The sequence below is a fragment of the Crinia signifera genome, chromosome 5 (assembly GCF_055691185.1).
Source record: "Crinia signifera chromosome 5, ASM5569118v1, whole genome shotgun sequence".
Taxonomy (NCBI): Eukaryota; Metazoa; Chordata; class Amphibia; order Anura; family Myobatrachidae; genus Crinia; species Crinia signifera.
In genome coordinates this window covers 70,864,284-70,890,511 of record NC_139221.1, presented here as the reverse complement: position 1 = coordinate 70,890,511, position 26,228 = coordinate 70,864,284, and the positions used below count along the sequence as shown (strand labels likewise).

At 45.0% G+C, this 26,228-nt stretch overlaps 1 protein-coding gene across 1 annotated transcript; it reads left to right on the top strand.

The window, feature by feature from the left end:
- The first annotated feature begins 2,769 nt into the window (after window positions 1–2,769).
- On the top strand, window positions 2,770–5,917 carry LOC146005704 (uncharacterized). Its single transcript, XM_083145129.1, has 4 exons — window positions 2,770–2,779; window positions 2,879–2,977; window positions 3,221–3,328; window positions 5,235–5,917. The coding sequence occupies exons 1-4, from the start codon at window positions 2,770–2,772 to the stop codon at window positions 5,834–5,836; spliced, it is 819 nt and encodes a 272-aa protein (XP_083001255.1). The 3' UTR covers window positions 5,837–5,917.
- The last annotated feature ends 20,311 nt before the right edge of the window (window positions 5,918–26,228 follow it).

Below are 26,228 nucleotides of genomic sequence, written 5' to 3'. Positions count from 1 at the left end.
TGATGATGTGTCTGCTGCCACCCCTGCTGCCTCAAAAAAGGGCAACAAAAACCCTGGCAAGAAGATGCCTATGTTCACGGCTGCTGAAAGCAGTGCCCTTGTGAACACTATAATGAAATACAAGGCACCCCTGTTTCTGCAAGCAGTTTCTGCTGGACGAAAGGCAGCTATATGGAGGACTGTAGTAGAAGTGGTCAATGCCCACGGGTCTATTCAGCGTGACTTTGCCAGCTGTAAGAAGCGCTTCTATGACATTCGCCGCCGTGTAAAGGCTAAGATGACCAAGGCAGAGAAACATGAGCGCAAGTATGGGGCCAATGTGCCCTCCCACATTGAGTGGAAGCCCTATGAGCGGGCAATGGCGACTCTGATACCCAAGGTAGTCATCAGTCCACCAGGTGTCATTGATTCTGATGCCCGTCATGCTGGTGAGTATAACTTTTGGGGAAGGGATTCATATTGCTGTGTATTGTTCTGTGCAGAGTTATTTAGCTGACATAGTTTAATCAGCAATGAGGCACCCTCAATAATTAGTGTAATTGTGCAGGTCACATGATACATGGCGCACATGTTTTTTCTGATTGGCAGTAATTTTGTATGGACACATTCCGTCAACACAACCACTATGTTGACATGTGTTTGTAAGGGTTTGTAATGGGGACATGTATAGTGTGTGTTGTTGTTGTATTATTTTGTTGTTGTTATTTGTTGTTCTTTGTGCATGTAATCACAGCTGCCCGTGCTAAAAAAGACCGCACCTCATCCCCCTCTGGATCTTCTGTGTCCGGACACAAACATGGGTCTAGCCAAAAGCAACACCATCGTGGTCCCCACACTACTGGTGTGTCTAGTCGTCATGCTGCAAGACTTCAAAAGGCACACTGTGGTTCAGTTGCATTGCAAGATGTGCAATTATCAGATGATGACACAGGTGTGTATTGTTATAAAGTGCGTCATCAAAATATTATATGAGTCCACAATCATAGAAGCGCCTAAGTGACACCATGGGGATTGACCAACAGGAAGGCCCTCTGCAGCTGTGACTGAGACTGTGGTGTGTACATTACAGCCATGCAGAGATTGTCTGTGTCCTTTTGATTGATATTGTTTGTGGCAAATTACTCATTATGCACACTCTCTCTCTCTCTCTCTCTCTCTCTCTCTCTCTCTCTCTCTCTCTCTCTTTTAGTAGTGTTGGCTAAGTTTCCTTTGTTGTGTCTTCTCCATACAGCATCCAAGGTACCATCACGGTCGGTTCCGGCACAGTCACGCAGGACATCTGCAGCATCCTCCACTGAGCAAGGGCAAGGCGGGTTGTTTGATGTGGAGACTGGTATGTGTTTTCTCACTAATACAAACACACCATGTAGTCTTTCTTTCTGTATGGCTCTCTCTCTCTCTCTCTCTCTCTCTCTCTCTCTCTCTCTCTCTCTCTCTCTCTCTCTCTCTCTCTCTCTCTCTCTCTCTCTCTCTTTTAGTAGTGTTGGCTAAGTTTCCTTTGTTGTGTCTTCTCCATACAGCATCCAAGGTACCATCACGGTCGGTTCCGGCACAGTCACGCAGGACATCTGCAGCATCCTCCACTGAGCAAGGGCAAGGCGGGTTGTTTGATGTGGAGACTGGTATGTGTTTTCTCACTAATACAAACACACCATGTAGTCTTTCTTTCTGTATGGCTCTCTCTCTCTCTCTCTCTCTCTCTCTCTCTCTCTCTCTCTCTCTCTCTCTCTCTCTCTCTCTCTCTCTCTCTCTCTTTAGTAGTGTTGGCTAAGTTTCCTTTGTTGTGTCTTCTCCATACAGCATCCAAGGTACCATCACGGTCGGTTCCGGCACAGTCACGCAGGACATCTGCAGCATCCTCCACTGAGCAAGGGCAAGGCGGGTTGTTTGATGTGGAGACTGGTATGTGTTCTACCACTAATACAAACACACCATGTACTCTTTCTTTCTGTATGGCTCTCTCTCTCTCTCTCTATCTCTCTCTCTCTCTCTCTCTCTCTCTGTCTCTCACTCTCTCTCTCTCTCTCTATGGTTTCGTCAATTTAATACTCACTTCTCTCTACCATACAGCATTGCGCACAGCAGCACACACTGTCCCATCAAGGCCACACAGGTCATCAGCAGCATCATCCACTGACCCTGCCCATGGCCATTCTGATGTCGGGAGAGGTTAATATGTCTTCACAGCGTCAGCTGCAGCATAAACTCTGTCTGTATGTGTTTCCCATTCTCTCTGTTTGGCTTACATTTTGAATGTCTCCCTTTACACATCCATACAGCACCCCGTCCTGCAACGCACACTGACCCCTCAAGGGCACACAGGACAACAGGCTCATTCACAATTGACCATGGCCAAGGGGATGTATCGGATGCTGGGAGAGGTGTGTTACAATTTATCCTCATCTTTGCCTGTGTGTGTGTGTGTATCTGTATGGTGTTGTGGGAATAATATTTTATGTTCCTATCTCCATACAGTAATACGTCCTGCACCGGCCTATGTCCACACAAGGAGCCATGCCACACCACTCTCCAGTGTGTACAATGTTCCCCTTGGGGACTTTTTCGAGATCGAAATGGGTAATCCTATTTTTCAATGTATGTTTATTTTTTTTTTTTTTGTAATTTGGTGTGTCTCTCTCTCTCTCTCTCACTCTCTCACTCTCACACTCTCTTTCTCTCTCATTTTTTGCCATGGCCAATAATGAATGGTTTTGTGGTTTTTGGTGTACAAATCTTAGTACCAGTATATTGGTTGCAGTATGTACATAAATGTTCCCATGTAGGTTTTTTCCAACGGCTATATATGTTTCCAGATATGTACCTTTGTTGACTGAAGTGTTGTTGGTACTGTGCTTATATATTGTTGTGTTATCTGCAGCGCAAAGCCCTTCTGCTGGTCCAGCGAGTGTGCGCCAGTCAGCCCCTACAGCAACGGTCTCGGTGGCCCCTCAAGCCACTGATGATGACCTTGATATAGGTAAATTTTGCCCACATTCTATTGTCTGGTTTTGAGTAAAGCAATTTCCAGGATGTTCATCATCTACATTTGATCCTGCATTTATTTGACTATTGGTGCAAAGCATGCTGGTGTCATGTGTCTGTGATCCACATCAGGTGTACCACAATGTGTCATTGTGAAATTTGTGTGCACAGTATTGCCATGAACCTTGAAGGTTTAATTTCCATTGTTGACACTTGTCATTTATCTCTGTTTTTTCAGCACAAGATTCTCAAACAGTAACTTCCCAACCACTTGGACCAATGGTGATTCTACCACCTGTGCTTACCCCACAACGCCACACCACTCAGCAGCAACAAACAGACAAACGTAAGTTATGATCATGTGACACATAACACACACCATGACCATAACCAGGTGCAATGGACACCCTCATCCCTGTAGTGTAGATAAATGTAAGTTTACACCTGTGCTTATGTGCAAAATATCTGCTCATGCTCATCAGCACAGGTGTGGTTAATCAGAGTTCAATCGATGTGTCAATGAGGCAATAATTAGCACACTCCTGTAGTTGCTAATGTTATTTTGTGTGTGGTGAGTTTGTTTAGTAGGGCTAATCTACCCCAAATAACACTGATCCACCACACACACAGAAATTAAAAAGCGCTGTATGTTGTGCAAATGTACATTGACACGGACATGAAATTTGGGATACTAGATTAGTCTGAACAAACGCCTAATGCAAGACACACATCAGACCAACTTCCCTCCAAACAAGTAGTTGTTTGGGGAAAAATAAAAACCTGGTACTGGATGGGTGCAAAGTCCAATCTGAAAAGAGTTTTAAAACCCATGATATTGCTCTAAATTAAGCTGACAAAATCATTAAATGTAACCGATTCAACTACAGTACCATGTTTGCATGTCAGTTTTTGTTGTTGTTAAGATGTAGCCCACATTAAAACCACAGTAACAAAAACATTCGCTCCCATCCAGTACCACCTTTTAAACAATCCAAACAACCAGATGGCTGGTTGATTGGAAGTTGGTGTGATGTCTGCCCAGCAGAACAGAGGTCAGATGGAAATTAGTTTACACTATGGCATATTTCAAAGCCACACCATCCGTGAGCCTGAGTGTGTCCTTCTTACAACCAGAATAAGTGGATTGTGGGCCTAACCAAAATAAACATCTAACTCATAAAATTACTTACCTAACTCACTCATCATCTTTGTTAATGGTTTGGGTGTGTTGGACTGCAAACATTTCCATGCCAATTTCACTAACACACTTCCCACACAATCAAACTAATTAATGTGGAGATGCAACTAATGAACACAACCTTTTTTGGGCACATCATCAGTGCAGCAGCTGACACCAATGTTTCAGTTTACATCACATACTCTACATTAGAGTGAAGCTGCTTGCAATTAGGCAACACACATTATTTGCCAGTAACCTTTAACACCTTAAAGCTATATTTCGCATTCCATTACATGTGGTTAGCAAACAGTATTGCGGCTGTGGAAGAGTTAAGCCTTTCATGGTGACAGCACCAATAATGATTGTGTGATTGCATTAGCTGCATTTATTAGGCTCCAGCCTTATTAGTCATTACACAGGGGAATTGACCAGGAATCACAGTACTATGTTAATGTGCACATACAGCAGTTAACAAACACATGGTATAGTGCAGCCATCCTCTAAATTTGGCCCTCCAGCTGTTGTGAAAGTACAAGTCCCATCATGGGCTGCCAGAGTTTGGGTACTACCACATGCTAAAACTTGGCCAAGTCACGCTGGGATGTGTAGTGTCACAACAGCTGGAGGGCCATAGTTTGAGGATGCCTGGTATAGTGCCAATTATGTTCAACAAATGGTTATAGTTGTATGAACATTTGTCAGGTTAGATGCATTTCTAAGCTAACGCACATCGAGTGTTTGCAACCATACCAACGCTTCCAACAAGCACACACACAATAATGTTCAGCAGCCTCTACAGTGTCCATACTGTCATTGTTATCATTGGTATGAAAGTATAATACCCATATAGGCATGTTCATTTCAGGAAAAGATGACTGAGCAAGAATAACATAATGCTTAGGATATATGTTTTTATTTACATCATATGGTCACTTTACATTGTCACATATCTAACAGAAGTTCTCACTTGCAAAACTAATTCGTTGTGTCAAATTATTCAATAAGGCAATGTTAGTGTGATAGCATAAATGTAGTATGACAAAATATTCATCATAACCTTTCATTATAACAGGTGTGGAGATACCAGAGGATAATGCACCTGCAGCAGCAGAACAGGAGGATGACTACTTGGCCCATTTCAGCGACACAAACCCATCAGCTCCACCCAGACAAATTCAACAGCGGCCACAATTGCCAATATGTCCACCACAGGAAGCTTGTGGTCCAGGTGCGGAATTCACATCATCCTGGGCAGCACAACAAGAGCGCGGCGAAGCCGCATTGCAGCGACAAGCCCAGAACATGGACAAAATCCATTTGGAGATTTCGCGAATTGGGAAAACCCTCACTCTCCTGCACAAGGACAACCGGACCCTTTTAAAGTGCATGACAGAGATGCGTGTAGAAAATCTCACCTTCCAAAATCGCATGCTAACAATTATGGAATCCCTTATCCAGCAGCAGAGTACACACAGCAGGCTGTTGGAAGATATTTCAGTGTCATTTAAGGAACGCAATCTGCTGGCAGCCGCACACAGCCCAGCCTCCCAGAGCAGCAGTGGCACGGGTCAAACAACACCACTCCCATCCCCCACACGCCGCACAACCAGACACACGCAAAAAGACACACAACCTGCAAAGGGGTCTAGGGCGTCAAAGCGTGGGGGTAAATGAATATTGCTTCATACAACTGTGTCCAAGGCAATGATGTTATGTTGCCACTGATGTGCTTATTAAAGTTATGTTTGAACAACACATTTGTGTCGTCACTTTCCATTGATGCAACAACACAGCACTGATGCTATTAGAATGTCACTTTCAAAGCAAAAACACACCTGTGGGAAGTGGGTTTAAATGTCTACCTCACAGAACGGACTTATGTGACAGGCAAAATACACAGGCCACACACGCACAGTACAGAATATTGAAAATGTAGAATGTGGTCCAAAATAGGAAGTATATGGTGATTGATTAGTCCAACTCCAGCATTGGTGAACATCACAGATCTGCAAAGAAATATATGATTAGGCAACTTGGACAACACATACATACACCTATAAAGAGAGGGACCACTTACTTACACACAGTACAGAGGCAGCCAATACATCTCAATATCAACCACACAATGAAGTATCTGTGCATTGTCCACACACATCTGTACCAGCAGCACTGTTTGAGAGCAGAAAACACAGGTTGGTGTTACATGCTGCATACTTCATAGCTTTACACACACATAAGGGTCGCAACATTTTGCCTATCATGTGACCCTTGCAAAACCCCCTGCACTAACACATTCCCTAAACCATTCACATAGATGATTGACATCTTGAAGACCTTGTAAACCCATGAGACTCACCATGCAGATTGGCAAAAGGGGCAACTTAGACACACATCAACCATGGCAAGGGCAGCACACACAACAACACCTGAGAAAGGTGTATGAGGAAGGGCTGGTGGCTGCATGAGAGAAACAGGTTTTCAGTGTAAAATTTGTACACCAATTATAAGTGCACAATCCCAAACATTTTACTAACTCGACCACAAATTATAAAAATAACTAAAACACTTACAGACCATCGACAGACCAACCCCAGACATCCAGGTACAAGACCGCACAGGTGTTCAAGGCCCACACACATGTGTGCATATTGCACACACATTCAGCCTACAAAGGCAAATGTGTAAAGTTATGGTAGTCAATTTTACAATTAAGATGAATGTAGCCTTTTTTTCATTTTGACCATTTTTAATGCAAAACCAGTTAATGCAATCATGTTAAGCATTGTATCCAAGGGACAGCAGACTTAAGGTGCCTATACACGTTACAATTATTGTATACAATATTGTATACAATATCACTTCTCATAGCATATTGGTTTGGCAATGAGATGAGATCTAGTACAAAAAGTATGTGCTACACGTACTTTTTGTACTAGATCTCATCTCATCTGAACTCATTGCAAAACCGAGATGCGATGAGATGCCATATTGTATACAATAATTGTAACGTGTATGGGCACCTTTAGCCGTCACAACCGTACAATGGTTACCTACAAATTCATAATGGTGCACAGGTGATGGTACATTTAAGTGGCAGACACCCAGACACATGTAGCAAGACCACAGCCATATAGCATGGACGGTATGAACAACACATAACATAGATACTCACCACTAAAGTATGCCTCAATCAGTTCCTGCCGAATCTGCCGCCCAGACACTGAGCTCCATCTATCACCAGATGTATCATTCTCCAAATCAGCCTCGCTGTCTTCTCCGCCCTCAATGACTGGTAGATCTTGATCCAGACAGAGGTTGTGAAGAAAACAGCAAGCCATCACAATTTTCGAAACCTTTTCGGGGCTGTACAGCAACAAACCACCAGACTTGTCCAGACAGCGGAAGCGAGATTTTAACACTCCGAAACATCTCTCTATCACACATCTGGTGGCCTTATGTGCACGTTGAAAATTGTGATCTGATTCAGAAAGGGGGGAAGACAGTGGAGTCAGGAGCCAGGATAAACAGGGGAACCCCCTATCCCCTGCAAAACAGTAATATAAACACAAGAGCAACACGTGAGTAAATGTTTGGGAGCAAACACACATTAGGACATGTATAGAGGCAAACAACTGATATTGTAGACACATTTGAGACTGAAAATGATGAGGAGATTTTCACTCACCCAGCAGCCAGCCCTCTGGCATTAATCCGGCTTGAAATTCATCAAAGAGGACTGACTGGGCGAGGATATAGGAGTCATGACATGAGCCAGGGTAGCCTGCAAACACACTCATGATCTTAAGATTGGCATCACAGACCACCTGCACGTTGGTACTTGTGCTTCCATGACGATTGTAATAGGAACGGGCAGTATCCCGAGGTGGTCTCAGCTGAATGTGGGTGCAGTCAATTGCACCAAGCACATTTGGCATGCGTGCAATCCGATGGAATGCTACCCTAACATCATGCCACTCTGTCTCCTGGCTTGGGAAGCAGATTGAGGCATCTATATGTGGCTGAAGGGCTTGAAGCACCTGGGTCAGGTACCTGGACAGTGTGGACTGAGATATTCCAATGCCATGACCAGTGACATGCTGAAAACTGCCAGACGCAAGAAAGTACAACACAGCCAGCAGTTTATGCAGGCCTGAGACAGCGCAAGAGCGTCCTGTCACAGGATCTAGCTCCAGTCTAATGAGGCCATACAGACGGAGAATGTTTGAACGATTAAGCCGGAACATCTGTATAACGACATCATCCGGCAATGCGTCAAAACGTAAACGCGGCCTAAATAAACGGGGCCTACGCAGCCTCTGGGATACCTGCTGAAACTGCTGAACATGCTCAATTTCATGATGCCCGCGTCTTCTGCGCTGGCACTGCCAAGACATTAGCGCTCTGCAAGCCCACACTGAAGCAGTAGTATACATATAAAAGTCTGCCATGGTCAGAGTCAGGTAGTGTTTGTAGGTGTTGTTGAGGCTTTTATAAGGCACCAATTATTCATTAGAAATGTGTGTGAGTTATTAAGCTAATGATAACAGATGTGTCCCATTGGTGCTGAACAAACATACTTCAAAATAGACCTTCCTAAGGCAGGTCTATTTTGAAATACGATTCCAAACACGAATATTACAACTTCACGCATACGACTTTACGCATTCACGAATACGACTTTTAAGTACATTTGAGAATACGCATAGCACATTGAAAAAACAGGCGTATTCTTTCGATGGTGTAGTCTTTTCGTAGACATGCGTAGTCGTATTTGCAAATACGACTACGACCTCAATACGACAGGATTACGACAAAACACATTTCACGATTATACGATTTTTGCACTTGATAGTTGACCATTTCACGAATACGACATAATTTCACGATTTTATCATTACGAATACGACTTTTTTCTACTTTAAAATACGAATCCATATTAGTAAATTTCCCTCCTAGTCTAATATTTTAATTCTTTTGATTCCACACAAGGGATTAAATCCTTGCACTACAAGGTTGGAGTGGGTATTTATGGCCTCAACAGGACTGCTTACATTTATTGAATTCAATTGTGTCACATATTTGTTAGGAATATGACATTTGTTCTATTAGAGTTTTTATTTAAGGTATTTATGTCTGCGGTCTTGCTAACAGAAAATATAGAGGGAGATTTACTAAAGTGTGAGATTTTAGAAGTGAGATGTTGCCATAGCAACCATTCAATCAATCAATCAATCAATCAGATTCTAGATTTTATCCTCTAAAAGGTGCTAGATACATGATAAGTAGAATTTGATTGGTTACTATTGGTTGCTCTCTCAATTCACAAACTTAAGCCCTGTAAACACAGCGCAACCCAGCCTCTCTTGCTGAGCGATGTGCTTAAGCATGATAGCTCAGCACACATCGCAGCGCACCCAAGATACGCACCTCAGTGTGTGCTGATCGATCTGTGCAGAGCGGAGCTTAGCCTATTATTTATAGTGCAGGCACTGCTATATCTATATATAGTGCAGGCACTGCTTTGCGGTATTAAGGCCGCCCCTAGGCACAACATTTTTGCCCCCCTATTTTAATGTAATCATTATTAAGGTAAAAGTCCTAACTAGTATTTCACAGATTTTATCAATAATTCTAAAAGTTATATTTTATTTTTCATTAAATGACTCTTAATGCACGCACATTATTGCTTTTTTTTTTGGGGGGGGGGGGGGGGGGGTGTATATATGTTTATGTACCTGGAGGGAGGGAGGCCGGCAGTTGGAGGATCTTCATTAGAGGTGTCTCAGTCAGTCTCTCTCACAGTCTCACACTGGGGGTTATTCTAGTTCATTCTTTCTGACAAAATCCTTCTTAGATGGACAAAACCATGTGCACTGCGGGTGGGGCAGATGTAACTTGTGCAGAGAGAATTAGATTTGGGTGGGGTTATTCTTCAAAGTGAGATCTATATTGCAGTGTAAAATCATGCAGTCAGTATTTTCCCTGCACAGAAACAAAATAACTCACCCAAATCTAATTTTCTCTGCACATGTTACATCTGCCCCCCCTGCAGTGTACATGGTTTTGTCCATCTAAGAAGGATTTTGTCAGAAAGAATGAACTAGAATAAACCCCACTGTGACTGACTGACTGAGCGCAGGGAACTGTGCTCCGCTCAGCTGCTGTACCCGCCCATTGGATACACGGCAGCCAATAGGCTGCGTGTATAGGGTAGCCAATGGGCGCAGGCGGCAGTGAGCCTGAGTCAATTGCCGGACGCGCAGGAGGGCCGTCGTACCCTGCAGATAACCAGTGATGTAATGTGCATGGCAGAGCGGGTGGGCAGCGGTGGGTGACGAGCGGCGCTGCCGCCGACTTATGATAAATCATGGCAGGGGCGGCGCCGCTCGACACTCGCCGCTGCCCAACCACTCTGCCATGCCTCTATTTAACAGAATGTCAGCCTGCCTGCTGCCCTTAATTGGTGCCGTCCTGAGGCCCGTGCCTCATGGTCGTAGGCACAAATCCGGCGCTGGGTATTATAAAATGATTTTCTTTCTCATGCTGCTTTCACACAACAAAACCTGCTTAAACATTTAAAATGTTACTTAAACGGGTCCATCCAGGTTAATGGCTCTTGCCCACCGCACATATTACCCTGTATTACACCGGGTATAAGCAGGTTTGCTGTGTGAAATCACTCTACCACTGATCTGCAATGAGGCTCCAGCAACATGGTGGTGTCTGGCGGGGAGGAGTACGGAGGCAGGCCCCAGGTGGAGCTGGCTAGTGGCGGTGACATACGGGGGTCCGGGGGATCTGGCAGGCAGAAAGGGCTCCGGCACACTTAACGCCACTGAGGTCCCACTCTGTGCAGACCCGCTCATTTTATAATCGGGGGGCGTGGATCCGCTCATTAAATATTCACTGCACTGGCTCCAGCTCATTAGATATGCATAGAGCAGGACCAGCTCAGTGCTCACTACTGCCAGGGCCCTAAATACCGTCAGACCCATTCACACTGTCAAAAGAACGGGTCTGAAACGGGTAGGACACTGCTTTTTACCCATTTAAGAAATACCGGTATTTCTTAAACAGGTAAAGCACCCTGGAGCTTTCACACTGCAGCTCTAAATGTTTTAAAAGGCCAAAAAAAAGTCAATATATCGTTTAAGAGCTGCAGTGTGAAAGGGGTATCAGTGTGCATTTCTGTTAACAACCCCCCCCCCCACTCACACACACACACACACACACACACACACACACTTTTATTGTGTTATTTTATTGTGTTATTTAGCCATTTACAAGAATTTTATAAAAGAACGGGTAACTACAATTGTTTCTCTGTCTTTTTAAGCCCAGTCATATCTAGGGGGGTATTCAATCCTGGGTGAAAATTTCACCTGGCGAAAAAATCAGGTTCGTTTTTTTTTGCCTATTTTTAGGGCAAATTCAACTCACCCTATTCAATACGCGTGCTGATTTTTTGCCTAAGAGAAAAATCAATCATCTAAGTATATTACATAGAAACATAGAATTTGACGGCAGATAAGAACCATTTGGCCCATCTAGTCTGCCCCTTTTTTATCCTTCAGGCAATATCAACCCTTTTTGATCCTTATTTCTTTGTAAGGATATTCATATGCCTATCCCAAGCATGTTTAAATTGTTCTACTGTCTTAGCCTCTACCACCTCTATTCCACGTATCCCCTACCCTTTCTGTGAAGTAATTTTTTCTAGCATTTCACCTGAACCTACATCCCTCCAGCTTCAGTGCATGTCCTCGTGTTCTATTACTTCACTAGGACATGCACTGAAGCTGGAGGATATTATCGAAATTGGCACAAATTCACGTGTTTTGGGGAATTTGCGGTCGTTTCAACCATGCTGATTAGTCACAAAACAAAATGAGATGGAATGGGCAAAAATGTACTCATAAACAGACGAAAATGCACGGGATTGAATACTGATAGGCACATTTTTTGCTGTTTTGAATAAATTATGATAGCATAATACAGTACAAATTATTGGATGCATATGGCTCCATCTGGTGGCAGTTCAGTATAAATTACAAAACAGTAGATCTATGGGTACTTCTATGTTAGTTGGCCGACATGGATAGTGGGGGTATGAGAGTACTAACTATAATGGGTGCCCAACTAACATATAAGTACCGATCTATGTTATGATTTTAACAATGTTCATTTTAACAATGTGCAAATCCAATTTGTCACCCAAATTTTTTACTATTATACATACATGTTAAAGTATGTAAACATGAAAACAGTACATGAAACAGTACAAACCCCCACAAAAGGCAGCCGTATTAACATACAGCATGTGCAATCTAGTGGTTATTATTAGAATTGTTGGCACTTCTTTACTTTCACGGCGCCAGCATGGCGCCGCGCTACTTCCGGGTTACGCTCGCCACAAACTAAGTAAAATAAACGAAGTTAACGCCATGCCAACATGGATAGTTCATACCTCCACTATCCATGTTGGCATGGAGTTGATTTTAATTAGCGTGGCGAGCGTAGCGAGCCACCGAGCCCGCAGCGTGGGCGAGCGAAGCGAGCCCCGCAAGGGGACTCTGACGCGCGGCGCCATGATGGCGCCGTGAAGGTAAAGAAGTACCGAATTGTTTATTTATATTGTGATACAAGGGTTCCGCAGTGCCTGACAATATATAGATGAGCAAAAAAAGAAAATAGTGATTTTCAATACAAATGCAAATTAGGACAAGTATATGGTAAATAAAAGACAGTCGCAGTAGTGGACACTGATGCTATTTTAACAGTGGAAAAGAAATAGAGGGTGAAATTTAATAGGATGAGAGATTCAGAAAGTGAGAGATTTAGTAGGAAATCTCCAGGTTTTTTTAAAGCGGCAATCATTTACACTGCAAAATCAAGCTGGTTTTGCAGTGTAAATGATTGCTGCTTTAAAAACATTGGAGATTTCCTACCAAATTTCTCACTTTCTGAATCTCTCATCCTATTAAATTTCCCCCACAGTATTCTTAGAAAAGCACATAAGGAGAGAGGGCCCTGTTCGTGAGAGCTTACCATCTAAAGGAAAGGAGCAGACAGACTGGGGTGACACAGCAGGGATAGATGCAAGGGTTAAAGTGGGGGGGAACTGGGTGGAACTGAGTTCCACCACCTCTAATGGTAGGGCAAACTCAGTTCCACCTCTACCACAGCTCTGCACAGTAATTCCAACAGAAAAGCCTGCAGCTCCGTTTTCTGGCACGGCATGTATGATGTAATGCGTCACCACTGCTAAAGTGAGGAAGAGAGGAAAGGAAGCTGCTGGAGGGACAGAGACAGATATGTGTATAAAGGGTACTTACTGTGGACATTTTGTGTACGGGGTACTGCTGCTATGGGTATTATCTGTATTAGCAATACTACTGTGGGCATTAAGTGTAAGGGGAAACAATTGTGTGGCATAAATGTATTAGGGGCACTTCTGTGTAACATAACTTGAATAAGGGACACTACTGTTTGCTGTAATATGATCATGGTCACTACATGTGGTGTAATGTGAATATGGTTGTGCTACTGTGTGGCATAATTTGAATTTGGGGTTCTATTGTGAGACAACTGTCCCTTTATAAAGAATGGGAGGTATGGCCCAAATTTTATAGTTTGCAGGGGGTGCCAAAAATCCTGGCAATGGCCAGGGCTCTGCTTATTGGGGGAGGGGGGGGGGGGGGGGGGGGGGAAGGGCGGTGGCAGGGGAAGAGAGTTCCACCACCTCTCCAGGACCACTGTAAGCCCTGAATAGATGTGAGCATGGTCATAAGGTTAGGATGAGAATTGGTTACATTTAATGAAGAAGTGGGTCTTGAGAGCCCATTAAAAGTTTTGTAGAGAGGTGGCAAGTCTGATAGGGAGAGGTAGAGAATTCAAAAGATATGGAACATAACAGCCAAAATCTTGGAGGTGGAAGTGTGAGGAAGTAACCAGTTGGCAGGAGATGCAGCGTGCTTTTGTGGAGCAGAGAGGGCGGGTGGGAGTGTAAGGAGAAATAAGGTCAGGTAGGAGAGGAGTGGGTGATGTCTTTGTAAGTGAGTGTAAGGAGCTTGAATTGTATTCTGAAGGGAAAGGGGAGCCAGTGTAGGCCTTATAAGAGAGGGGAGGTGGACATAATACGTTTGGAGAAGAGCCAGGCAGTAGCATTGAGAATAGATTGGAGTGGAGAGAGGTGTTTTACAGAAAGGCCAGAAAAGTAGTTCTCATTCTGTGGGCCTGTGTGACCCTGGTTTCAACTTAAATCTCTGATGGATTGTCCTCCAGTGTACAGCCACCTCCATTCTCTTATATACATTCATTATAGAACAGTCTGAGAGACAATCCTCTAGTATAGCATTTCCACTCTTTAGAATTTTATTGGTGGGTAACATCTTGTTAGAATAAGGGAGACTGATTCAAAAGGGACACAGTACATCCAATCAGACGTGTCCCAGGTAAAACAACAAGCATACAGATATGGGCTATAGATGTGATATATGGGCTAGTAATGTGTGCGGTTTTTCCACAAGAGTTGTATGTATCATTGATTATGATGAACCAGCACCTGAAGAAAAAAAATCAATTGGACTTATTGGCGTTTTTAGTTTTTCATATTTTTTGGACCATTTGATCATACCCAAAAAAATATTTATTGTTTACTATCAATTCCTTTAAGATGGATCTTGATGCAGATGAACTGGCAGGAACCAAACGTATTCTAGATAAGGATGTCAATAAAATTTTGTTTTCAGACACTGATAGTTTGAGATTTGACACTGATACTCCATCTGAAATATATAATAATCTACTCAAAAATGAAAAACCAATTGGTAGAGCTGAATCTCCACGGACTCACATTGTCCCAGTATCATAGAGAAAAGCTCATACCTCCAGGTTTTACAAAACCTCCCACATTTTATCAAAAACCAACCCACATTGGGCAGAAATAGCAAAGAATTTTGCTAACAATGGTGTCAAATCTTAAACCAGTGTAATCTGGACCTGATGGTACTTGTTGTGCAGCAGGTGAACTGCGATATTTGTACTCTGGAGCAGTGGTCGAAGTGGAAAATATGAAGTGGGGGTATGGAAAAGTTAAGAATGGTCCTAGTGTGCGCCAAAGGCGCGCTCCAGGAAAAGGGGGAGTGGCTACACAAAGGGGGTGTGGTCGCACAAAAGGGGCATGGCCACACAAAAGGGGCCTTGGCCTTAAGTGTAATGTACCACACCATATACACCCAGAATGATGCATAATTCCCGCAGAATGCGCAAAAATTGACCTTATGCCACACAGGACGAGCCAACATTTAGGGGCAGAGAGTGACAGCAGGGACATAGGGACAGCAGAGACATATGGTTAGAGAGAGGGACAGGGACAGAAGAAAAAAGAGCATGGTCTATGAGAAGGGACGTACCCTTAAGAGACACTGGATAAAGAGGGAGGACATGTAGTGGAGGCAAGAATAAGGGGAGGACAGGGGCATAGGGTGAGCAGGGGGATGTAGGGCGGGATGAGGACAAATTGAGGAGTGGGACAGAGGAAGGGGGGAATGCTGAGTGGGAGATTGGGACACTTGATGGGAGAGGGACACTGGATGGGAGGGTGGCACCAGGTAGGAGGAGGACATATTGGGGAGAGGGACAGAGGAAGGGGGATGCTGGGTGGGAGAGTCTCCTCGAGGGGTTCATTGTGTCATTAATTCTTGCAAACCATATTTAATGAGTTACCTACAGTATTAAGGGACACCACTGATTTTTTAAGAGGAGTAAAGAATTTGGCAGCCCTCCTAGTGGTAACATGTGATATTATGAGCCTTTACACAAATATACAAGGCCTTGATGCCATCAGAGAAGTCATAAGTACAAGTCAAGTGTAAACGGGCCCTCCTGTGGAGTTTTTTCTTTTACTTGAGTTTCATTTTACATGAAAATAAGGTACTCTTTACTTAGAAGGGCGCCCATCTCGGCCATCTCGGGCATTGAATGCACTAAAAAATCAGGTGCGATGCGACAGACGAGATGCCCGAGATTTCCCATAGGGAACAATGTTAAATGTCTCAATCGACCCGATTTTCCTGTTCAATGCCTCAATTGACCCAATTTTTCCATAGGAAACAATGTTAAATGGGCCACAGAGGCCAAATAGGCACCCTGAAGTGAATAATGGCCACCCGAATTGTTAACGCCACCCCACGATCAACGTCAACCCGAAGCGTGGCGAGCGCAGCGAGCCCGTGAGGGGCGGCGGTACGCGTCCTACGACCTTTTCATACCCCCACTATCCACGTCGGCGTGGAGTTGAGAATAGAAAGTGTGGCGAGCGCAGCGAGCCACCGAGCCCGAAGCGTGGCAAGCGTAGCGTGCCCCGCGAGGGGACGCCGATACCTTCACAGGTATCGGCGTCCCCTCGCGGGCTTCACAGCTGTCCGCGTACGCTCGCCACGCTTCGGGCTCGGTGGCTCGCTGCGCTCGCCACACTTTCTATTCTCAACTCCACGCCGACGTGGATAGTGGGGGTATGAAAAGGTCGTAGGACGCGTACCGCCGCCCCTCGCGGGCTCGCTGCGCTCACCACGCATCGGGTTGACATTGATCGTGGGGTGGCGTTAACAATTCGGGTGGCCATTATACACTTCAGGGTGCCTATTTGGCCTCTGTGGCCCATTTAACATTGTTTCCTATGGAAAAATCGGGTCAATTGAGGCATTGAACAGGAAAATTGGGTCAATTGAGACATTTAACATTGTTCCCTATGGGAAATCTCGGGCATCTCGTCGGTTGATCGCACCCGATTTTTTAGTGCATTCAATGCCCGAGATGCCCGAGATTTTTTACTAACGATGCCCACGATCAAAATCGTGGGCGCCCTTCTAAGTAAAGAGTACCGAAAATAATTTTTTTATTTGAAAATTATTTTTATTTACAGCTGCAAGGTACAGCTATGGGGTCTAATATGGCCCCAGGGTACGCTTATTTATTAATGTATTATTATGAGTTAACCCATATTTTACAAAATCTTGTTTGGACTGGAGATGAATTAATGTTAAGTGAGTTCATGGAATACCTTAATAATCTTACAAGTACCATCAGGTTCACATATGTCAGCAGCCCTACCCTTGTATCTATAAAAAAAAACACAGATCAAAATTCTGTTTTGCTGGCAGAGAGCTTCCACCCACAGCCACTTAAACGTGGACTACCTTTTTCCCAAATGGTATAGGTTGTAAGGATCACGTCTGACAGGGATGTACTCTTACCAGCTCTGACTAAGATGGGAACAGACTTTATACAACGGGGATACCAAAAAGGTGAAGTTAAAGACTCTATCAGACGCTGTCTGACCCTTGACAGAGAACAGACTTTGCAGAGTTCACATAGCATAGATAAACCTGAAGGACTAATTTTTCCCACAACTTTCTCTATCACTTCAACTAAGCTAAGGGAGGTGATACTCAAAAATTGGTACATATGGGATATTTGGCATTATGCCTGAAGGTACTCGTATGACACAGGGGGTCTGCAAATTATTGATTATTGTGTCCGCGGTTGCTAAGAAATGTATTTTACAGTTTTGATTACACCCCACGGCCCAGTCTCTCTTTTTCTCAACAAATTACTTTATATTTTCAAAATGGAATGGTTAGAGGCATCTTTCCGGAAAGATATATCACCATGACCTGTGATTCCACATAACAGAAAGGAACACAGATATCCAGGCCCCCTCTATCTTTTAGAAAATAAACCAATAAAGGTTACGTTTTAATAAATACAAAAAACATTTTCTTCGGTGTGCATCCACCGTGCAAACTCTTTCTCTCTCTTGATACCGGAATGATATATCTACTGAAAAGTTTTTAACACATGGGAAAGTTATATTGATACTCAACCCCTCGCTATAAGGGATCAGATATGGAAATGCTTCCGAAATACACTGTTAGGAGCCATTATAAATGGCTCATTTCTGTCTTGTCTGTTCTGTGTTGTTTTCAGCCTTTGTTTGGTATTTTACTCTCTGGTGGCCTCCGGTGGTGGGTCTGTGCCATTGCAGCTAGTCTGACCTCATTATCCCTGCCGGGAGTTGGGCTGGATTGTGCACAGGTGTCTTGATCACCTGAGTCCTTTATAAGGCATTCTGGCCAGCACTACCCTGCCAGTTATACAGTAGTTCCTAGTGGAGTTCTCCCTAGCCTTGTCCTGAGCCTTGTCTAGTCCTGTCAGAGCTCGGATTCTGGCCTGTGTACCCCAGCAAGTACTCCTGTCGAGCGTCCTGAGCCCCAAGTCTGGCTTGTGCTACAGTGTCCGTGTTCCTGCTCCTGTTCAGCATTCCTGCCTGCTTGCGCTGCAGCCTCCTGAGTTCTGTCTGCTGTGTACCATCATTCCAGATAAGTCAGGGGCTCTCCCTGCAGCTGCTTCTGTTATTATTACATTGGATGGTTCCATCTCCACATTGTTGCAGCAGCTTGCACTGGGGGTCTGGTTTTTCCTCACGCCTTGGTGGACGCGATGTATTACCAAAAAGACCTGGCGGCATTGGGGTCGGAGCCGGCCTAACCAGCTCCTTTGAACGTGGCTGTTATAGGCAAAGTCTAGCACCACGAGGAGAGGCAACAGAGTTAGGAGGTCAGGTTTGGTGGTACCCTCCAGAGTCCTAACATACACTTTGGTATGCGACTCGTATGTGTATGCAAGATCCTCTGATCTCCATTATTCAGCGTTAGTACCTTAACTTTGTATTTGGGATTGCTCATTATGGGAGTATTGGTGTGGGGGTGGGCCTAGACCTGCCACGCTATGATATATGTATTTGTCTCTTCCCCTTTGATTTACTATGTGTTTTTTCCTCAAAGACCTTTGCCCTATTACTGCATTGGTAGAATATTCTTTGGTGTTTTCACAAGTTATTTTGTGTTTCTATATTGTATTCTATGCACAAACTATTTGTATTGAATTGTCTTTTTACGCTTCAATAAAAGAAAGTTTATTAAAAAAAATTAAAAATTGGTACATATTGGAGACCGACCCTTTTATTGGAAAGTTTTGTCAGGAGAAACCAATGTTTGCCTACAAAAGAAGCAACAACTTGAGAGATTGTGTAACTTCATCTGACATAAGCCCGATTGGTAGAAACATGAACTGGCTTTCATTGAAAAAAGGTGCTTTCAAGTGCAGTGGGTGCGCAAATTGTACACATATTATCACAGGAGACTGTTTTGTTCATCCACGTACCGGGGTCAAATATTCTATCAAACATAGACTTACATGTGAAAGTAAATACATGGTTTATGTTATCGTGTGCCCCTGACAGAAATTGTATGTGGGCAAAACGATTAGTATGGTGAAAGAGCGCATAGCCATGCATCGGTCTTCAATCAAACGCGCCTTAATTAAGGACTCCAGCACACCACCTGTAGCTAAACACTTTTATGAGGCTGGTCACAAATGACGCGACTTTAAATTTATGCCGTTGGACAGTATTAAACCACTTGAAAGGGGCGGCGACCGACACCTCAAGCTGCTACAGAAAGAAAGCGAGTACATATATAAGTTTAACTCATTATTCCCGATGGGACTGAATGAAGAACTTAACTTTAACGTCTTTCTATAATATGGGACTATTTACGTTTACATTAACGGATGACGCAAGATACTATTTAAAATATACAGTAGCTTTCTATAGGGAGGGCTGCTGACTTTTTGCCTTGTATTTGTACATACTTTTGTTTTAGTTTATTTATTTATTTATTACCAGTTACTTATATAGCGTACACATATTCTGCAGCACTTTAAAGAGGTTATTTGAACATTAACATCAGTGCCTGCCCCAGTGGAGCTTACAATCTATATTCCCTACCACATGGACATGCACACACAGACATTCTAGGGTTAATATTTTGTTGGGAGCCAATTAGCCTACAACTATATTTTTGGAATTTGGGAGGAAACCGGAGTACCCGGAGGAAACCCAGGCAAGTACGGGGAGAATATACAATTTCCTTTTTTGGCGGCTTCCTCAGCTGGATCCAGCTGAGGAAGCCGCCAAGTTATCCCAAGGCGGAGAAACGCGGATTGGAGCCCGCTGCAGCCCGGTGTTACCACCTAGAGACACGGCCACATTGAAGCTGTGCGTATCCCATGTATGGGATATCTTTCTCTGCAGGAGTTACAAAAGGATTACAATACTTGGACACCATTACCTGGAACGGGTCCCCTCAAGGAAGGGTCGACCATACCTGAGAAAAGGATTATATAATATTGTCTCGGATAAAGGGAACATGTCCTTATTCAATTATCAAAGTTTTTAAAGGAATCCAGCAGTATAACATTCATGGGACTGGTAACTATTAAATGCCTCTGAAATAAACTGAACATTACATAATATCTAAAAGCCTCAGTATATATATCATACTAATATACTCAGCCTCGCCATATTTATGTGTTATGTGTTGTATGTCTTGTGTGTTAATTTTTAATAGTATATTGTGTAATTGAATTTATGCTTTTTTTATAATAAATAAGTGATATCAAAAATTTACGGTCTAATTAAATCTTTTTGGGTAAGCAGCGCCACCTTGTGGTATTAGCTTTCAGCTGAATACCATTTCCATTTTTGCATATATAACCAACAGAGGTACACAATTCCTCTGATAGGAGGCTGTAGCTTACCCAAAGGAAAAACTAGTCACAACCAGAGTCACACCAGCGCTCCTGTGTGGCCTTACGGTCATTATATTCACATATGGGAGCCTGCACGCAGTGCCGGTGCTAGGGTGTTCGGCGCCCTCCTGCAATCTATAAATTTGCACCCTCCCATACTTTAAAAAAGGTACAGCATACACTGAAAGAAAGACGTTTTTTCTCACAATGAAGGGGTGTGGCCACACAATAGTACTCCGCGCCGCAAAAATGTAGGAGCGTGGCTTCATGGGGAAGGAGCGTGGCCAAATAAAAGTACCAATAACACCGTAATGCCCATTACACATTATGCTTCACACCGTAATGCCCATTACACATTATGCTACACACCGTAATGCCCATTACACATTATACCATACACAGTAATGCCATGATACATTATGCCACACATCATGATGCCCCTTGCATAATATGCAGCACACTGTAATGCCCAGTACACATTATGCCACACACCATAATGCCCATATAACATAATGACACACATTATGCTACACGTAATGGCCCAAGTACTCCTGCACATGCCCACAGTGGTATCGCTGCTTATATAAAATGCCCACAGTTGCCGACAGTAGTAGCACTGCTTATACATAATGGCCATACCAGTTGCCGAAAGTAGTAGCGCTGCTTATACATAATGGCCACACCAGTTGGTTATAGAAGTAGCGCTGCTTATACATGATTCCCACAGTTACTGACGGTAGTAGCGCTGCCTATACGTATGTCCACACCAGTTGCTGACAGTAGTAGCGCTGCCTATACATACAGTATGCCCACACCAGTTGCCGACAGTAGTAGCACTGCCGGTACATATGCCCACGCCAGTTGCCGACGGCAGTAGCGCTGCCTGTACATATGCCCACGCCAGTTGCCAAAGGCAGTAGCACTGCCTGTACATATGCTCACACCAGTTGCTGACAGTAATAGTGCTGCCTGTACATATGCCCATACCAGTTGCCAACGGTAATAGCGCTGCTTATACATAATGGCCACACCAGTTGGTGACAGTAGTATCGCTGCCTATACATATGCCCACACCAGTTGCCGACGCAAGTAGCACTGCCTATAGATATGCCCACACCAGTTGCTGACAGTAGTAGTGCTGCCTATACATACGCCCACACCAATTGCTGACAGTAGTGCTTCTGATACATATGCCCACACCAGTTGCCAATGGCAGTAGCGCTGCCTGTACATATGCCCACAGCAGTTGCCAACGGCAATAGTGCTGCCTGTACATATTCCCACACCAGGTGCCGACAGCAGTGGCACTACCTATACATATGACCACACCAGTTGCCAGCCCACAAGTTACTTACCTAATTTAGGCTGGCAGCTCATCCTTTCCTGCTTCCTTTTTTCATCAGACAAGCTCTCCCTATAGCTAAGCCCCTTCTGGTCCATGTAGCCACGCCCCATCCACCGCATAGCCCCGCCCCCTTTCCATCCCTGCTGATGACCAGGTGATTAAGGAGCCTGAGGAAGCTCTGTGCTGTCAGTGCTGCTGCCTGTCATGTATGTATGACAGGCGCAGCAGCAGCTGCCCGGCAGCAGCCACAGGGGACACAGTGACAGGACAGCAGGGGATGCAGGACTGGGAGTGCGCCTCTCCTGCCCGGCGCCTACCTGCCTTGCATCCTTTGCTGAGCGGGTAGAGCCAGCCCTGACTGCACAGATTGGTGGTGTACAGGTGAGACATAGGTGCAGCTTCATTTGGTGGGCACCCGATTCCCTATTTAGCCATGGGCTTGCTTTAGTGTGCTTTGTGCCCTTGATAAAGGATTTGTATCTCCGAAACAGCTGTCGGGCAGGAAGGGCTGGCGGGGGATAAGCTGTCTTGGTCACCAGCTCCCCCTGAAAACGATAAGTACCTCTGTAACCTAATCTAATGAATGATGTCTATGGCTATGTGCTTTAATGCTCAAGACTAAAAAGTATTCTGAAAATTAAATGGTTCTGTGCTGGCTCTTGTGTCCTTGCCATTTGATTGGATGGTATTTCCTGTTATATGATGCTCATTGTGTTCGTGTGGCGCACCTCCTCCCTGTATATTGCCATATTTGTGGAGGCACCGGACCATAAATATATATATATATATATATATATATATATATATATATATATACCATATATACTCGAGTATAAGCCTACTTTTTCAGAACATTTTTTATGCTGAAAAAGCCCCCCTCGGCTTATACTCGAGTGAGGGTCCCACTTGAGTCAATAAGTTTTCCCATTTTTTTTGTTGTAAAATTAGGTGCCTCGGCTTATATTCGGGTCGACTTATACTCGAGGTATATACGGTATATATATATATATATATATATATATATATATATATATTGTTAAGTATTTAATATTACTATAACTTCGGAGATATATACCGGAGATAAACAGGAGAAAAGAGAAGGACTACCAACTCTTCAACCTCCACTGAACTTCAATCAATCAACATACTGCAGTGAGTTACCTGATCCAGCAACAACAACAGTCTGCACATCCTGGACTCTGTACACTAAATGCTGTGACACACTCCTTTTGGCTCCCGTATAGACGGGATACGTACACCGTTGGGTCGACAGGTGGCAAGGTCAACAGGTGTCTAGGTCAACACGGGTGGTCGACAGGTGTCAACAGTAAAAAAACAAAACATGTTGACCTTCCGACCTGTCGACCTAACCCTGTGTCGACCTAGACCGATGTCGACCTTGACACCTATCGACCTTCACCCATGTCGACATTGACACATGTCGACCCAACAGTGTCGACCTAATGACTGTCGACCTAAGTGGTGTCGACAATACGATCCACACCCGTATAGACTAACTGCATTGACTGTACCATTTCTGTGTGCTAGATTCAACATCAATTCTCTCTGCACTGTATATGTCCCTCTACACCTGCTTTTCACACTACTTACCCTAATTTTGTACTTATTTTTATATTCTCTACTCTGACACTACCTTTCTGAACTACACTGTTGTACCAGAGCCATGGTTCCTCAATCCAGTGCTATACCTACTCACTCTGCATGCTTTCTTCTCCCTAGTAGGGTGTATTGTGTCAAGGGCCACAGTGCAGGGCTGTTTGGGGTCAAGGGTGCAGCTAGAGGGGGTGTGAGAAGGCAGGAGGAAGGGGGCCGTGCTGGGGAGGGGACAGAGGAGGCTTACCTCCGTCTCCATCCGGCTGGCTCCCCTTCGGTCTGGTAGCGGCATTGGCGGCGGGGTCCTGGCCAGGAAGAACTTGAGTCCGGGAGGATTCAAGTCCATCCAATCGGCGTCCGGCATTTTGAAAGCGCTCACTGTGGGGCGGCCAATCAGAGAGACGTGGTGAGCCAATCCAGGTTCGCCACGTCATAGCTCCGCCCCCTCCCAGCGTCTTATAATACACGCTGCGGAGAGGCGGAGCGCAGTTCCTCGGCGGAGAGGGAGCAGAGAAGAGCTCATGAAGAAAGAAGAAGGCACCAGAAGGTGGAGCAGTACCAGAAGTGGCGGAAGACGACGGAGCAGCGCCAGAAGCTGCGGAAGACAGCGGAGCAGCGCCAGAAGACAGCAGGGCAGTGGCGGAAGATGGCAAAGCGGCGGAAGAAGATCAAGAAGCAGCGGCAGGGGCTACAGAAGTGCCCGAAGACAGAAGCTGAGGACTGGAGAGTGCTGCAGTCAGTGGGAAGCAGAAAAGCTAACTAAGCTCCCTGCGGCAGCCTCTCCCGCCGGATTTGGTAAGTTGCCACAATTTATGTATAATCCCCCTAGACCACCGGGCATCGGGTGTTAGGCCCGTGGGAAAGTTCAGGCCCTCCCGACCTGTGCCTCATTAGTCAGGCCCCCCCGGCCTGTGCTCTGTTCTCGCCCCCAGGTTGGGTTACCATCTAGGCCTCCTGCCTGTGCTCCATATCCAGGCCTCCTGCCTGTGCCCCATATCCATGCCTCCTGCCTGTGCCCCATCTCCAGGCCTCCTGCCTGTGCCCCATCTCCAGGCCTCTTGCCTGTGCCCCATCTCCAGGCCTCCTGCCTGTGCCCATTGCCAGGCCTCCGGCCTGAGCCTTCATTACAGGCACTAGGCCTGGCAGTAATTTTGTGTCCTAGGCCTGGCAGCCATTTTGTGTCCTACGCCTGCCAGCCATTTTGTGTCCTAGGCCTGTCAGCCATTTTGTGTTTTAGGCCTGCATTTATGTGAAAGGGTATAGTAATCATTAGACGGTAAGTACCCCTGCAGAAAGCCTGGTACCAGAAAGCCTGGTACCTGGTACGCGGTAGCTCTTCCTGGGGCTAGGCTGGTGTAGGGAGGGAAGGAACTGCAGTGTTCCTATTCAAGGGTATAGTTAGACAAAGGGTGTAGTGCATTAGTAGTCCCCTTATAAAGATTGGATACTGGAATAGACAGCTGTCTACCCAGGTTCTTGTGCTTGTCTCAAAGGTGTCTTTAATCCGACTAGCTGCCCCTACCCGCAGGGGTTTAGTAGTACACCTGCACTCACACACTTCTTGGTGTAATTTGATAAGGTTGTTCTTGACATCGAATGATTCCTTGCATGCCTTGTTGTTAGTTAGGGTATTGTAAGCACTGCTTGTTATGGTAAGATCAGCCTAGTTTGTTATTGTGTTATAGCAGGGACAGGTTAGTCCTAGTTACGCTAGCGTAGGTTTGTAGAGAGGTTGTTTTGTTCTGTTTCCCCAGGTGCGGGGAGACTCTGCAAGGTGACAAGGATTGCTTAAGTAAGTTCCATCACTGTGTGTGTCTCGTCCCTGAGCGCCGGCCTGTGGCTTTCCCGTGAGAGAGCCACACCTACCACCTACATGCAAAAGTGCGAATAGGTGAAGTTAGGGTGGCTGAGGACCTGTGCCGATGATGACTTTCGCCTAACCGGCGAAGCTCGCAGCCACCCGTGGGTGCCCACGGTACCCCTCCCATTCCGCTGTGAGGTTTGATTGATTCATAAGTATCTTATCCTTCTAGTTACATCCCGGACTTCGTCGGGTCCCCAGAGGTGGTCCATTCCGCGACAGAAAGCGGTCGAGAGGCTCACCTGGAAGTGTAAGTGAATTTATGGCGGTTTTACAGGGGGGAGAAGAGGATAGGAGGAGGGAGAGGACTACTTTCTTTACTCTTTCTACCTGCTGCCTCATATCCTGGCCACCCCTGCCATCCTCACTTCTTGCCTTTAGGTCTCCTTACCTCATAGTTGCCTACCCTCCCACTTTTAGTCTCCCGCGTTTTGAATCTTTCTCCCGGTCCCCCTGGAAAGCCCCACCATCCTCCCGGTTTTTCAGTCTTCTTGCTTAAAAATTGCACTGCACATGCGCGAGTCCCAAAGTGCCGGGGGGCGGGTGCTAGTTACCAGTGCAACGTCATGACATACCTGGCATCATGGCGTCGC

Coding starts and splice junctions, on each gene's coding strand:
- LOC146005704 (XM_083145129.1), top strand. Junction 2,978..3,220: donor TGATGATGACCTTGATATAG/GTAAATTTTGCC, acceptor CTGTTTTTTCAG/CACAAGATTCTCAAACAGTA. Junction 3,329..5,234: donor GCAGCAACAAACAGACAAAC/GTAAGTTATGAT, acceptor TCATTATAACAG/GTGTGGAGATACCAGAGGAT.